Source organism: Alternaria alternata (genome assembly GCF_001642055.1).
Source record: "Alternaria alternata strain SRC1lrK2f unplaced genomic scaffold CC77scaffold_6, whole genome shotgun sequence".
Lineage (NCBI taxonomy): Eukaryota > Fungi > Ascomycota > Dothideomycetes > Pleosporales > Pleosporaceae > Alternaria > Alternaria alternata.
In genome coordinates, this window is record NW_017306195.1 from 512,740 (window position 1) to 527,311 (window position 14,572).

Consider the following 14,572-nt stretch of genomic DNA (forward strand, 5'->3'; position numbering starts at 1 on the left):
AGAGACCCAAGATGCATTGTCAAGACAGAGGTGTAACGGAGCATGGAGTTGCGACGCTCTGTATATGACTACGATCTTCTAACGAACCGAAACCTGCAGTCTGAGCCGAACAACCTAACAATGTCGAGTCCAATTACATTCATTGATATCGATACCATGAGAGCCGACCTAGCCATTGGGCGAATGAACATACTGTTCCGCATTTTGTGGTAGCAATGATGGTGAATGTGATTATCTCACAAAAGGTGGTAAGGCAAGTGTTTTGTTCCATTCTAGCCTTCATTCACTATCTTCTGTAGATTTGAAGATATACCTAGGTTTGGTAAGCTCTAGTCTACTTACTCACTTGAGAAAACAATGCGTGTTGCCCGCGCGCCTCCTGTACCTCAACTCTCTCACTATCGCAGGAGAAAGACAAGAAATGGGGTTCTTTTCACACCACGAGTCGCAAAATTTAAATGAGCGTTCGACTGAAGTGTGTCGCCCGCGTTCAGCGATCACCGCGATGGCCGCAATATCATCTCGGTTCAACCCATTAAGAAAGCTGCGTGTAACATCGCCTCCCAGAAACGATCCCGCCATCGGCTTTCCAGAAGACCACCAGTTCAATCGACGACTTCAGGAAGGCTCGGAAGGGTATGTTGAGCAGTGGACTCACACAGCATCGAAAACTATAATTGCGGTAAAGGTCGTCCGACACAATCATCCTTACCCCAACGAAGCCCGCATTCTCCAACACTTACCATCGCATAAATCCATCGTAGGTTATCTCGGATATTGCAAGAGACAACCATATGCGGAAAAGACATCGATATTACTTGAATACTGCTCAGAAGGCGATCTTTTTACAGTAAGAGCACTAGCTGCCGACAAAGGTCGTATGGTATTTTCAAAAGCCTTCATGTGGTCGGTGTACAGCCAGTTGATGAACGCCATCGCGTTTCTTCATGAAGGAATCGATGATCAGCATCGGAGAGGTCGTGATGAGTGGAGGCCAATCGTGCATCGAGACGTCAAGTTCGAGAACGTACTCGTAAAGAACTTAGGCTTCAAGGATGACTGGTCAGACATTGAGGTCAAGCTAGGTAATAGTCTCCATATACGCATTGCGCGTGAAGGCATACACTGACTCTGTACATCGATGTTCTAGGCGACTTTGGAATGGCTGGTTACTATGATCCAAAAAATCCTAATCCTCGAGGGCATATTGGCACAACTCACTACTGGCCGCCGGAAGTCACTTGGGAGAATAAGCGTCTGGGTCCAGCAAGTGATGTATGGAGTGCTGCAACCATTATCCATGAACTTGCTCATAACTTTGGACCGCTCGTTGACCCCAAAGTCATCGAGAAGAAATGGTTTCTGCAGAATGACAAAGCACCGTACTTGGATTCCTGGCCGGATAATCTCAAGAAGAACTACTGGTCAAGTAAAGCGCCGCGGAGACCTATACCAATCAATATCGAACCCGGTGCTCCAATCCCAATCTTGGCCGACGAAGATCTTGGATACGACAAACAAGCGCTCGCATTCCGTCAATGTAGACCAAGCCCAAAGCACTCTGATGCCTTGAGTGACTGTATGATGGCAGGGTTAGCGATGTCTCCAGGAGAACGACCAGAGTCTGGGCAATTGTTAAGGGAAATTGAGACAGCACATGCGGAAGTTCTGTTCCAGGATTTATGCTTGGCACACAAGCGCGAGACAATCAATGCAGAAGATGAGGATATAAGAGAAGACGTTACAGAGAGCGACCACTAATGTGATACCGGGTACAAAGCAGGACTTTCAACATGGTCGCCGAACTTCGATTCTCTAACCGCAGTTTTTTTACAGTAAATCTGGCGCTAGGTTTTTTCCCTGCATAAAGGGGCTCGCGGAAAGGATGAGAAGGCGAGTAACAGTGAAAGGCGCACGGGTATGTGAAGAGGTCTTGGTCTATCCTATACTTTTGTGGCTTTGTAGCTCAACACTAGTGTAAGTCCATTGCTGAAGCGATAGAATAAAGCCAGGAGAACAGGAGGCCAGTAGTGAGGGCTCGAGAATGCAATTCTTGCGGAAGTATGGTAATGTATGTGATTACGATCATCATGAAGGTACCTGGGAAGATGGCCGTATTTACGAAGAAATTCGACCGTTGCGCGTTAGCGCTTACATCTTGTCGCTCTCTGGATGCATTTTCTTCCGTATGTACATGTGAAAAGATGCTATACCACCGAGCGAAATTACCATCCTTTTGTCGTTATGCGCTGCTTCGTAAAAGTTGACGCTAAAACTGCTTCTGAGCGTGATAAATCGCGCCACATTGATGCTGGAAGGATAACATTTTAGTACATGACTACTCTAACACATGCGTGGCGCGATCTATATACGATAATGGACCTGTAATCTGCTTAGGAAGAGGGCTGCGTGGGCGGGAGCGTCCGGATACGCCGATCGGCGGTTCTTCGCTTCTGTGGTGCGGCTTCATCTCCGCTGCGCACCGAAGCAATCATTCTGTGTCCAACAAGCCGCCACGTTTATGCGGAATGCTATCTCAACCATATTTGTGGTTTCTTGCGCATATGAGAAGTGCGTTGAGGTCGCGACGACAAGGTATCGTTTCATGTTCACAAAAGCATTACCATGGATTGTTAGAAGGCATTGAAGGGTATCGTATCTCTATTTAGCTACAGCCAGCCACGTACTTTGTTGAGGTGAGATAGAACGTTATCGACTGCGCTAGCAGCTTCTATCTTAGACCCGACGTCAGCAACTGCCGTAGCAATGGCAATGTCGCTACGCGTAATGGCATGCGGCTGACGATCGACCGATGTGTGTGCCAATGTCCCGCGATCGTCCTGTTGTCATGGAGTGGTTGTCTCCTATAGATTGAAAACTCGCAAGATGATAGTGAGCGACATGCATCGTCTGTTACGACTAAGGTTTGCTGTCGGAAGGGCAGGTCGGATGTAACGTGCAGCCTCACCCAAACTGACCACAAGGAATACCAAAAGCAATGGGCTTGGGGTCTGTGCTGTTAACCAGATCTTCTGTAACGGAGGCTTAGCTAGTCTACAACACATGGATCGGCCATGTACCCTTCAGCTGAACGACAGGGTTTGAAGTCAGAGACGCGCATTGCTCAAGACCTCGGCGCAATGGCACAATTTGATTAGAAAGTTACATCTCTCCCCGTACAAACGTCGTCGTCCTGCTGCCATTCCATTCCTTTAACCGCCCGTTGGCTCGTAGATTTTGCGATAACGTGATCGCTGTCGCTTCACCAACGACCCCTCGTCCAAAGATGCTCGCCACACAACGTTCATATGTCCTGGCCATTGCCACTTTCCTGGTAGTCGCGACACTGTCGTTCTACGTGTTCCGCGACCAAGGCGCATTAGTGGTTGAAAGAATCACAAACCCGCCATACCTGTAGGTTGACCCAAAATCCTGAGATGGTACCTGTTCACCAACACTCAGCGCAGATCATCGAAACCTACCACTCGAGACACAATCAACACATTGTTTGCCAGAATAAAACACGATCCAAGTGCTTCTGCATACGTCGATCCGTCAGGCACATACTACAAAGGTGGAAACGAGACAGTCTGGACAAGACCCCTCGGCAAGAAAGTCTTGATTGTGGATATCGACACGCGTGTGCCAACTGGGGAGAATGAGCTTCTCAATCCAGAACGCTTAGACTGGGAGAATCTTAAGACGTCCGGAGCCGGTATGGTGTCCAACTCCATCATGAATCACTACCTGTATGCCATGGTCCATGGATATGACTACAAATTCTACCAGGCGCGGGACATGAAGGATCATTACAACACCTGGATCTTACCCCATGTTCTCCGCGAGTTGATACCTGGTTATCAGTTCGTGGTCGTAATGGATGCCGACGTTACAATCCCACACCTTGACGTTCCATTCGAGTGGATGTTCAACCGCTGGGGTATCAAAGAGCACACGTCCATAGCCCTTCCGTGGGATACTGAAGAATTCCGCGACGAAGGCTCTATCAGCATAGATAGCAAGGGGATGCGCGTCCTCAACACAGGTCTGGTTATCGCGCAGAATTCTTCTTTGACGCTGGATTTGCTCGAAGCGTGGCGGGACTGCACGACTGAGAAACGCTACAAAGGCTGCGCCAAGTGGAAGACCGAATGGAGCCACGAACAACGCGCCTTCTCAGAATACATTCGTTACGATTTCAACAAGACGCCTGAAACGATCGTTAGCATACCCTGTGACGATGCAGTAGGATGGCCGGGCTTCCGCGAGGATATGCTAAATCGACCCGGTACCGAGAATCACGATATCTCCAATTGCAATGGGAACTTCGTTCGGCACTACACAACCATGGGGAAGAGTCGAGTCAAGGATGCGAGTGCAGCCAGTGTGATGCAGGTGTTGAGCGAGGCGCTTCAGAAGAGTATTTTAGCAAACCCGGAAGAAGTGTGGTACAAGGAACCAGAGAAAAAGATCGAAGAGCCAGTACCGAAAGATCAACCAACAGAGGTGCGGAAAGATGAGGAGAGTAAATTGGACAACGATGTGGTTTTGATAGAAAGAGAAGCATGATGAGGCAGGTTCTTTCGATGATATTCGAGTTGCATTGGATCGGCGTTTTAGATACCACTGAATTGAGTTCATATCGGAAAGGTATATTTTGAAGCTATTTGAGCGATGTTAGTACTGACAGTACCATGAGACAGCTGTTTTCGTGCAATGTTCGTGTACCATCAGTGCTCTCTTTCACTCGCGCATCGAATCTGAAACCTGCCACAACCCAATGCACCCGGGCTAGCAAATGCAAACCACATGGCTCACCAAGGAAGAGCAGTATCGAAGATTCTCGGTTCAAGTATAGTTTGGAATCATCATTTGGGTAGGAATGGATTGGAAAGCAAAGTAGACATGACGTACCTTAGTCCCGCGCACGCTTTGCTTTTACGCGTGCTTGACAAAATCGCTGCTAGCGTGTCATTTGGCAAGATACTTGATGAGATGATAGGTAAGATGCTTGGTGAGTTTGACGCGTCGATGGTATTACTAGCAGAAGGCTGGACGCGAGCGAAAGATGCAACAGGGCTTAGCCGAGTGCTTATGTCAGCTAGCGTAATTGGTCTCCTTGGGGCCCCGCCTGTGCTAAGCTATTGTTCTCGTGCCATTGCGCGCCGAATGTTGACATTTCCAAAAATCTAGCGTATCTATTTACAAGATCTCCTCAGGAGTGACAACAACCCAGTTCTTGTCTGCCGTAACTTCTCTACCGTTAGCAATCTGCGCCTGGGTGTTGTTCCTAATTTCCTCCTGCAATTGCTCGAAGTACGCGTCCCGACGGTTGATCCACAGGTGCACACCTCCCTTCGCTACATCTACGCCGTGGAACTGCATGTACGAATCGCTACCGGGAGTGTCACCACCAGCCAAGACAGGACGTTTCCATTGATCGATGTAGGTAAGAATAGCGGCCCATTTACCGGCGAACCATGTGGCAGGGGTCCAGAGGTACGGAGTCACGACCAGATCGAGATTGGCCGTCTCATTGTACGTGCCTTCAGTAATCTGCTTACGTGCGTTCGTGAGCGCACCGGAAGTAGTGTTCTTCAAAACGGTGGTGACGCCGATGACGTTCTGAGGTGGGACGTTGTATCCGTACTTCGGGTCGCTGGCGACCATGCGTACAAGCTCCTCATGGGCAGCGCTTATAACATAGACGGCGATGCCGTTGTCCATAAGAGCGTTGTAAAGTTCGGCTTGGCCTCGGAAAACCTTTGGCGGGTTAACGCTGCTGGATGTCACCTCATCGCCGTCCCAGTACTTTGTCGGGATTGTTGAGTTGTACGCCATAAGCTCATCCACGTAAGTCTTAAGTTCGCGCAGCGTGAAGCCAGACCAGACCTGCGCCGCCCAGGGATAGCAGATGAAATCATCGATCTCACATAGACGGTTGTAGTAGCTGTACAACGATTCGGTGAAGTTGGCCGTATCCTTGAAGTCAACCAACTTGAGGCTGGGGTCCAGGTTGTCGCGTGTCAGGATGCCACGGTTCTCAAGGAAGGGAAGGAGCGATTCTTCAAGATCATAGCGATAACTGGTATTGTCCATGTCGAAGACTGCATAGTTGCTCTGATTCGCGTTCTTTGTGATCATGTTGGAGAGAGCTGTCGCAGCTTCTTCGGGCCAGTGCTTGAATTGGATCTTTGGAGGAGCACCATACTGCGGTGTAGCTGAGCTGAGCGAAGTTGCGAATGCAAGCCATGTGGCTGCCTTGAGGGGAGCTGTCGACCACATTTTCTTTCTATCACCAGCTCTTCAGCACTCAAAAAGAATCGACGAGGACAGGAAGCGAACGAGCGAGGATACAGAACCAAATCGTCGGGGATGCTGGGATCCCACAAGAAATAGTTCGGGGCTGAGGTACGCGAACCCTGACACGCGAATACTGCCGACGTGAACCACCGAGATAACGGTCCCACACTTACGATTCAAGGTCGGGCCTACCTTGAAGAAAATCATGAATTCAATGGTTGCGCTATCATCAATTGAGTGCTTTGCGCGTTGCCTGAACTAGTAATTGCTCGCATGCGCATATGTACGATGACGTAGGTGAAGCTCCCTCAACAGAGTAAGTGTACGGCTTTTCCGTGCCGCGCCTTTTCTCTGTTGAAATTGGTCGTAAATCCAGTACATACTGGCCTTCTTCTGGTTGCCATTCCAACCATATTACACTCATATCATGCAAGTATTCATTGCGCGCTCTCGAAGATTCGATTGGTTGGTATTGTATTATTGTTATCGAGTTCCTGAATCGAATATGATGTGTCATGCTCTTCCTGCTCATTGCAGTACTTTGTCTCCCTCTACTTCTAACCCAGGATCGCAGCAGCCTTGTAGATCTGGTATGCAGATAGCCCGAAACCAATTGCCCAAAAGCTGCTCCTGATAAAGCTCTTCGAGTGGTCGGCAATCTGCACATATGAAACAGCGTACGCCGCCCTGATTGCAAAGAAAGCTGATACGAATGTTGTCAAGCCTGTTGCATCGCCTGAGACGACCTCCCGTCCGATTCCAGTTGCGGTGGTGCGCTCGGCGATGATGCTGGCGATGACGGCAACAGCGAAGAGGGGCAGTTGCTCAATGTTGTTGGACTGGGCATTCTCGGCACGCTGGTACTTCTGGAAGCTGCACATGCGTTAGTACATTTCGAAGGAGAGGCCTCGAAGTAACGAGCTCGGGCAAGTCTTACACAGCATCGGGAACCTTGCCCTTCACGGCATCTGGTGACAACGAAGCCTTGGGGTTTGCGTTGTTGACCTTGTAACCATTGGCGGAGAGGATGCTACCAGCGTACATGTGCGGGACGAGAAAGAAGACATAGTAGGCCGGGATGGCGAGCAGTGGGTAGTTGAGCGAGTTGGAGGACATTTTTGCAGTTTTGAATGTGGCCGTCTCGACGTATCGTTAAATTGGTTATGTGAGAGCGAATAGGTAATTGTTGGTACGGCGGATATTGGGGTAGGCGCGGTGTATATGGTTGTGGATTAAGCGTTGACGTAGCCATGAAATGCGCTCAGGGTCCAGCAACCATGACGCGTATGTTCACGCTAACCACTGACATGAGGTGCTCAAACATCTCAACTTTCCCCATAATTTTGCAGAGTCTATCTGAGTTGCAGCCGTCCCAGGTGATGTTGTAGGTGACTCTTAGCATGGAACAAAGTTGACGCGCCTGCCGTTCGGTCCTTTCGAGGTCGGTCAGCTTACTCACCTGCACAACCAAACATCCCAGTCTCGGTGCGCTTCTACTAACTCGTGCACCAGCAAAACAGCCAACATCCCATAGAAGACACGTACACTCTGGAATTAGACACCGAGACATTTCTGAGCTCATGGACTATGGTTTGCGAACATTAGCGCAGTGCAGCTGGTTAGCTGTCGCCATTACGCACTCCTGGCAACACTCATGACATCCTCCTCCAAATGCAGTCCCCTGAAGTGTGTCAACACATCCGGTAGCTTCTTCTTAGTCCCATCGACCACAGGATCCCTCCTCTCCCTAGCCGCAACCCCAATCATGAAGTCCTCCTCAAAAGCTTGAATCTCTACCCTTGTATCCTCCAACCTCCTGGACTCTCCTTTCTTCAAACCCCTTATACCCGCAGGTCCCTTCTCCTCTCCCTTCATGGAGAACCAAACCTCCGCATCGCTGTATCTCTCACCCCAGGTACCGTGTGTACTACACCGGGCTGGAGTCCCCGGCCTCGGTGCACGAACATGTTTAAATTCTAATTGTGGAATCCACTGAGCGAGCAAAGCCTCACCATCAAGCTTGATATAGGCCTCTTTGAAGCACCAGAACGTGTAAAACCGTCTTAGCTTCGCATCAATGAGTAGATCTGAATCAAGCTCCCTCTGCTCCCCGTTCGGTAGCGTAACACTCAAATGCTCGTTTCGATGACAACAACGATCGTGTCTTCCTAGAATCTCATGTGTGACCATTGTGCCATCGAGAAGAGGAAATGGGTCGACGTTGTACTTGATATCGAAACACTCTTCTGTGCTGAAGATTTCAGCGTACATGTCTACCCAGCCGTCGAAGCCTTCTTCGTCGACAACGCGATAATCGTTCCGCTCGTTTACGCAGACTATGTCTACGCCGACTTCGGCATCGAGTTCATGGGTTGAACAGCCTACGAGGGCGACTAGACCGGCTTGATGACTGACGTTGAATTCTACGGGCGCAGGGCCATATTGGGGTGGTATCAGTAGGGCGATTGGTTTTCCATGTTTGGGATCGCGTCTTCGGCCGAAGAGGATGTCTTTCCAAGGGACGTTCAGAGTTTTGTGAACAAAAAGACGTTTCAGGAGGGCGGATCCCAGGCTCATTCGCGCATCCGCTACGTGGTATTTGCGTTTTATGAGGTCTTGTTCTTCCTGGCTGATGAGCGAGAGTGCTTCCCGGGCCTGACATTTGTCAGTTGATAGACACAATGCGATGGCATGGACATACGGATTCTGAATCTGTAATCTTCTCTCCAGGCCATATTGATCTTGTATCCAGCAGCCAGCACGTGAGACCGTGTCCCGTTGAGCCTCCATCCTGTTTGTCGATCATAGCGCCTTCACCTGAATCCTCTAGACTGTAATCGAGTTGCGCGTCGGCTAAAGTAGTTTGACGCGTAAGACTAGACTACTACAAGGACTCTGGCCTTATATGCACCGTGGGACCCTTTGTTTGTGGTTCTCTTGACGTGATGTGCGACAAACGGAAATCTACATGTCATGGCCGTTCACGGGATCAGTGGGGAACCCGAAATGTCGATGATGGAGAGCAGATCGAAGGGTGGCACCTCCTCGGGGTAAGCGATCGAGCAGGGCTGAGCGTATCTGAGTGACATGTGCCCGGCGGGCAAGTTACCGCTTACAGTGGGGATGGAGCTTATCGATACAGATTTAGCATTTGCCGTCGCTTTCCGTGATATGACTGTACATTTTCTAGACGTTCCAATTCCTTATTTCCTTGCTGTAACGGAGTTCTTTTGGCGTCTGTTCGTGATTCACAATGGCGGTCAAAGAAGGAAACACAGAGATAACGGTCGGCGTCCTCGCCCTCCAAGGCGCTTTCAGCGAGCACATTCAACTCCTTCGTGCGGCATCCTCGAACATCCCCTCGTCACCAACCTTCCACTTCATCGAAGTCCGGACACCAGCCCAACTCGCACAATGCGACGGCCTCATCATCCCTGGTGGCGAAAGTACAACCATGTCCCTCGTAGCCGCACGTAGCGCTCTTCTCGAGCCCCTCCGCGACTTTGTCAAGGTCCAACGCAAACCAACGTGGGGTACATGCGCCGGCCTCATCTTACTAGCAGAGAGTGCGAATAGAACAAAGAAAGGAGGCCAAGACTTGATCGGAGGCCTAGACGTGAGAGTGAACAGAAATCATTTCGGGCGACAACAAGAGAGTTTCCAGGCAAACCTACAGCTGCCATTCTTAGAGTCGACCAGCAAGACAAGCGCGACCGATCCGTACCGATGCGTCTTCATCCGCGCGCCAGTTGTAGAGAAGATACTTCCGAGTAAGAAGGCGGTAGGCATACAAGAAGGAGAGAGTGAAAGGGACGATACAATTGTTGCGCCGAGCAAGACACCAGCGGATGATTTGGCGAGGAAGGAGTTGGATCGCGAGGTCGAGATCATGGCAACGCTGTCGACCAACGCCCAGCCGTTGCAGGAGAACCAGGAACACAATCACCCAGGTGCGGAGGACATAATAGCGGTACGGCAGGGCAACGTGTTTGGGTGTAGCTTCCACCCAGAACTGACCGACGACCCGCGGATACATGTTTGGTGGTTGGGAGAGGTCATGAAAGCTGCGGAGAGGCGAAAGCAGTTTGAACTTGCGGATCGAACTAAATGAGATGTAGGTGGTGCCAGATGGCACTTCAATTAGGGCACATGCCCAGACAGCAATTCTTGTAGAACATGTGACAGGGCGTTTGGAAGATGGTAGTAAGTCTTGGGAAGGTATCTAAACTGGTATCTCTCCTCCCTGTAAGCATTTGCTTATGACTAAAGAATTAATGAGCAATGCCGAATAATAGACGCCAGACGCCTCCTGTGCAGTATTTTGAGATCTGATGAAGACTGGGCTGATCGACTGCTTCCTCAACTACCAGGTAATGCTGCCCATCCTCCCTCCGTCTCAAATATGGGCGAGTAGAACTCGGGCTGTTGGATCTCGATGGCGAACCTACTGCGCTTCGTGATATTCGTCCACAGCTCTGCCGTAACCACCCCGACCAGGGTCATACTCGGCCCTGTACTCGTCGCGCACCTGACCACCGCTCTTTCCACGTCCGTATTGCCTGCCCTCGGCGAAACCCTCGTCCAAGTCGGTCCTGATGACACGTTCATCAAGCTTAGTGCCGCCAATGTACTTCATACAATCTAGCGCATCCTGATGTGTGTAGTACTCGACGAAGCAGAAACCGCATGGCGTCTTCTGAAATCGGTCGAGACCCATAACCAATCGTTTGATCTCTCCGCATTTGCTGAATAGCTCGTGGATTTGTTCTTCGGTAGTGTAAAAGGATAGGTTGCCAACGTAGAGGGTAGTTGCGTCCTTGAGCTTGTCCTCGGGGGACGGTGAGCGGCCACGTTCTTCGTCACGTGTGTTGCGATCGCGTCTGCGCTTCTAGAGGAAAGTCAGCCTTGTTGTGCTTGTCTAGTGCCTTGTAGCCTGCTGTACCTTTGCTGTCGCATATGAACTCGGCTTGTCGAGGCGGTCAATGGTACTTCGAAGCGCCGGCATGATGGCGTACTCTCTATCCCAGTTCCAAATGGAAATACGTTAAGCGACCGTATCCGGAGCGTTCAGAAGTTATCGAGCGTGGTTGTGGAGCGAGTGTAAGGTTCGGAAGTGGAAAGTTGAGCTCGGAGCTCCCCAGACGCGTCGGCCTTGGCGCAGTATCGCGCGGCTGGAACTTTTGTTTGTCCAGAGACTCTTACCTTTACAGACCACCCGACTATTACCTACCCACATTCCGAATCTCTCAATCTTGCTCGGGGCAGCTCTCTACGATGCCAAAAGTACTGGGTTACACGCCGGACTGGCTCAGTCGGCCAAACCCAGGCTATCATCTGTTTGCGCCGAAGCAGACCAACGGAAATGGAGTCGCTGCAAAGAAACAGGAACCTGGACCACGAAAGACAATTGCGACCCGGGGCTCCGAAATCTTCGTCGCCGTCGGGAACGAAATACGATGGGCGGATCTGGTCAATCTCAAGGAAGAACAACAACCCGCATACCGAACACTACGAGTCTCGATACCTCTACCAATCACGCGTCTTGCCATTTCTCCCGAGGAAGACTACCTCGCCGTCTCCACCTCGCACACCGTACACGTAATACACCTTCCCGACTCGTCGTTGCTTGGAGCCGGCGAGGACGACGGCCCTTTGAAGCCAAAGACGTTCCAGTTGGGACCAACTGTGCATGTGCTGGAAGAGTCGCCCGTCGCAACAACGCTATGGCATCCTCTGGGCTACCATGGACGCTGTCTGCTCACCGTCACAAAGGCGGGAGTAGTCCGGCTATGGGAGATCAACCGCGCCGACAGGTCTACCTTCAGTGAGCCGTCGCTCTCCATCGATCTGCCCAAACTCGCAAATGCTACAAGCGATCAGGACGATCTGAGCGCCTCCAAGTTCGGAGCTTCCAAGGGTTTCTCTCCCGACTCGGTGGAGCTGGAAGTTGCATCTGCATGCTTTGGCGACTTTCCAGACCAAGAAGGTGTCCATGGCTGGGCGCCAATGACGTTGTGGATTGCTACTGTGCTCGGAGATGTATACGCCCTTTGCCCTTTGCTACCGAGCAAATGGCAGCTGATCGAATCACCCGGCAGCCATACCTTTCTCCAGACCCTGACCTCATCCATCAACATCGCTTACGCTGAGCTGTCCGAGGATGATACGTCGCCCAAGCACGAACTGAAGACATCGGAGAAGCAGGTCTCATGGCTATCCGACATCATATACGAGGAACCTCTTGTAGAGGAACGGCCACAGGGTGACACAGTGCAGGTCTTCGCTCGCCCACAAAGCGCGCCTGCGGTGCCGTTGCTACAGGGGCCTTTCACCATCTCGCCCGAAGTAGACGATTTTGAGCTCAGCGACATGATCGTCTTCTCCCTCAAGACCCTTTCGGAAAGCGAAGAGGACGAGGCTGCAGAAGGTCTTCCTACTGCTGTTGTGTGCTTGCTCACAGACACGAGCAAGGTACATGTCTGCCTAGACCTTGAGGGTATCATTGGGCGATGGCTACCATCTCCGGAAGACGAAATCGATGCCATAATAACCACCGATCATGAGTTGATTATCGCGGAAACCGTCACATTGGTGGAAGGCGACGATCCTTCATTCAATCAAAACATCACGCCGGATGTGCATACCGACTTCTCATTCTTCGTATCGCATGCCAGTGGAGTTTTCTACGTTTCCATGGAGCCTTGGGTCAGGAAGCTTGAGACGGAACTCTCCCAGCCGCAGACCGAGGGCTCGCCTTTCCGTATCAAGCGTATACTGGAATCGGCGAACACCGTTGTAGACCAATACCTACAGCGACGCGTATCCGGCGACCTGGCGGAACAGGAAGTGACCGCAGTTGCTGTCATTGAAGATGGAAACGTGGGCTACCTTCTTCTTACCACTGTAGACGGTGAGCCTCAGGCTGCCCTACTTGATGCGCCTGAAGACGGTCTCCCTACCCAGGAAGAGCTTGCTGAATACATGGCAATCACCGGTCCTACCAAGGAAGTACGTCAGGCGTGGCAGCCATCAAAGGAACTCTACGAGCCGTTCGATCTCTATGGATCTATCAACATTCCCGCGCGACACAGAGGCGCTCTTAAAGATGAAATCAGGTTATCTCCTGCAAACTTGGGGCTCCTCATGGATGTCCATCGCGTACTCTCTGCACAGACGTCTAAACTCCAGCTCGCCGTATCCGATCTGTTCAACCGCGCGACACGACTCCAGGAAGAGTTCAGGGATCAAATATACAGGACGTCTGAGATTGCAACGAACATCGACAGCGTCACTGGTAATGACCAAGCCGGCTCGGAGAACGGATCGACATACGGCAGCGCCAACATAGACGACCGCATGGAGAAGGCTATAGCGCGACAAGATCGTATCAATGCTCGCTACGAAGCCCTCCGACGGAAGATGGTCAGCATCGGCTCCAGTGAGCTCAGCGAAAAAGAGAGCAACTGGATTGAAGAGTTACAAACTATGGACAGCGCCATTGACCCCTCGAGCGAGACGTTGACTGACAATGTTGACGGTAGCGAACACCCCGCCTGGCAACGTCTCGACAGGATCAAGGAGGTACACAAGGAGCAGGCGAAGCAGATTGAAGCAGCCATGCAGAACGCCAAACAAAGAAGCGAAAGCGAACAAGCAAGAAGTACTGGTGTCAAAGTACCAAGTCATTCAAGGAAGGCGGAAAATGAGCAGGTACAGGAGTTGATACAGCGGAACGACTTCCTAGTAGAGGCTGCTGTGGACAGGCTGAGGAGTCTGGGAATCAACGTACCTGTTGAAGGTGGGAATTAGGTGTGCAGGAAGTGTGACGTTCACACGTTGTTGTTGAAAGTTCAGGTTCTTGGGTATGGTCGCATGATGAAGAGATTATAGAATGAATGTCTCACAGTTTTGGTATGACTATCAACTTAGCGATATTTGTGCTCATCGACTTGCATATCATGAAATTCACGAGCTTGAATCATCTCCACTTCCCAAGGGCGAGAATAGGATGCGGCAGGCTAAAAAGTGTGGTCAGCTCAGCTCACATATACACCCCGCTCATAATCTCCATGCATCCTCTTCAATTGTGGCGTATTCCATGTAAGTTTCGAAATGGTATGACATCGCTGTAGTTCTTGTAGCAGAAATTGATCTCATAGTTCATTTCGTCCGGTGTACCTACATGATTACTCTCGTTTCCTGTAAGTGGGGCGTCCTTGCTTCCAGCTACATGCGGGGAGGAATGAAGTCGAGCCTGCCAAGCAAGAAG

The 14,572-nt window shown here is 50.7% G+C and overlaps 8 protein-coding genes across 8 annotated transcripts; 4 read left to right on the plus strand and 4 right to left on the minus strand.

The window, feature by feature from the left end:
- Positions 1 to 568: 568 nt before the first annotated feature.
- On the plus strand, positions 569 to 1,713 carry CC77DRAFT_904408 (kinase-like protein; the record flags this gene model as incomplete). Its single annotated transcript, XM_018533612.1, has 2 exons — positions 569 to 1,085; positions 1,151 to 1,713. Coding segments are annotated over 2 exons (1,080 nt in total), but the record flags the coding sequence as incomplete, so codon positions are not given.
- Positions 1,714 to 2,814: 1,101 nt separating this feature from the next.
- CC77DRAFT_1018553 (hypothetical protein) lies at positions 2,815 to 4,657 on the plus strand. The gene is made up of 2 exons (XM_018524645.1): positions 2,815 to 3,414; positions 3,468 to 4,657. Exons 1-2 carry the CDS (start codon positions 3,287 to 3,289, stop codon positions 4,567 to 4,569), a joined length of 1,230 nt encoding a protein of 409 aa, XP_018387935.1. The 5' UTR covers positions 2,815 to 3,286; the 3' UTR covers positions 4,570 to 4,657.
- A 385-nt stretch (positions 4,658 to 5,042) lies between these two features.
- Positions 5,043 to 6,572, minus strand: CC77DRAFT_733950 (hypothetical protein). The gene has a single exon (XM_018532988.1). The coding sequence runs from the start codon at positions 6,283 to 6,285 to the stop codon at positions 5,203 to 5,205; it is 1,083 nt and encodes a 360-aa protein (XP_018387936.1). The 5' UTR covers positions 6,286 to 6,572; the 3' UTR covers positions 5,043 to 5,202.
- CC77DRAFT_733949 (hypothetical protein) lies at positions 6,573 to 7,677 on the minus strand. Its single transcript, XM_018532987.1, has 2 exons — positions 7,241 to 7,677; positions 6,573 to 7,176 (listed from the first exon to the last, which is right to left on the minus strand). The coding sequence occupies exons 1-2, from the start codon at positions 7,417 to 7,419 to the stop codon at positions 6,861 to 6,863; spliced, it is 495 nt and encodes a 164-aa protein (XP_018387937.1). The 5' UTR covers positions 7,420 to 7,677; the 3' UTR covers positions 6,573 to 6,860.
- On the minus strand, positions 7,678 to 9,306 carry CC77DRAFT_733948 (4'-phosphopantetheinyl transferase). The gene is made up of 2 exons (XM_018532986.1): positions 9,005 to 9,306; positions 7,678 to 8,958 (listed from the first exon to the last, which is right to left on the minus strand). Exons 1-2 carry the CDS (start codon positions 9,107 to 9,109, stop codon positions 7,936 to 7,938), a joined length of 1,128 nt encoding a protein of 375 aa, XP_018387938.1. The 5' UTR covers positions 9,110 to 9,306; the 3' UTR covers positions 7,678 to 7,935.
- A 19-nt stretch (positions 9,307 to 9,325) lies between these two features.
- Positions 9,326 to 10,609, plus strand: CC77DRAFT_734060 (SNO glutamine amidotransferase). Its single transcript, XM_018532990.1, has 2 exons — positions 9,326 to 10,548; positions 10,606 to 10,609. Exon 1 carries the CDS (start codon positions 9,557 to 9,559, stop codon positions 10,412 to 10,414), a length of 858 nt encoding a protein of 285 aa, XP_018387939.1. The 5' UTR covers positions 9,326 to 9,556; the 3' UTR covers positions 10,415 to 10,548; positions 10,606 to 10,609.
- On the minus strand, positions 10,581 to 11,463 carry CC77DRAFT_733946 (nuclear cap-binding protein subunit 2). Its single transcript, XM_018532985.1, has 2 exons — positions 11,246 to 11,463; positions 10,581 to 11,191 (listed from the first exon to the last, which is right to left on the minus strand). The coding sequence occupies exons 1-2, from the start codon at positions 11,306 to 11,308 to the stop codon at positions 10,748 to 10,750; spliced, it is 507 nt and encodes a 168-aa protein (XP_018387940.1). The 5' UTR covers positions 11,309 to 11,463; the 3' UTR covers positions 10,581 to 10,747.
- Positions 11,194 to 14,330, plus strand: CC77DRAFT_734000 (hypothetical protein). The gene has a single exon (XM_018532989.1). The coding sequence runs from the start codon at positions 11,578 to 11,580 to the stop codon at positions 14,110 to 14,112; it is 2,535 nt and encodes an 844-aa protein (XP_018387941.1). The 5' UTR covers positions 11,194 to 11,577; the 3' UTR covers positions 14,113 to 14,330.
- Positions 14,331 to 14,572: the final 242 nt, after the last annotated feature.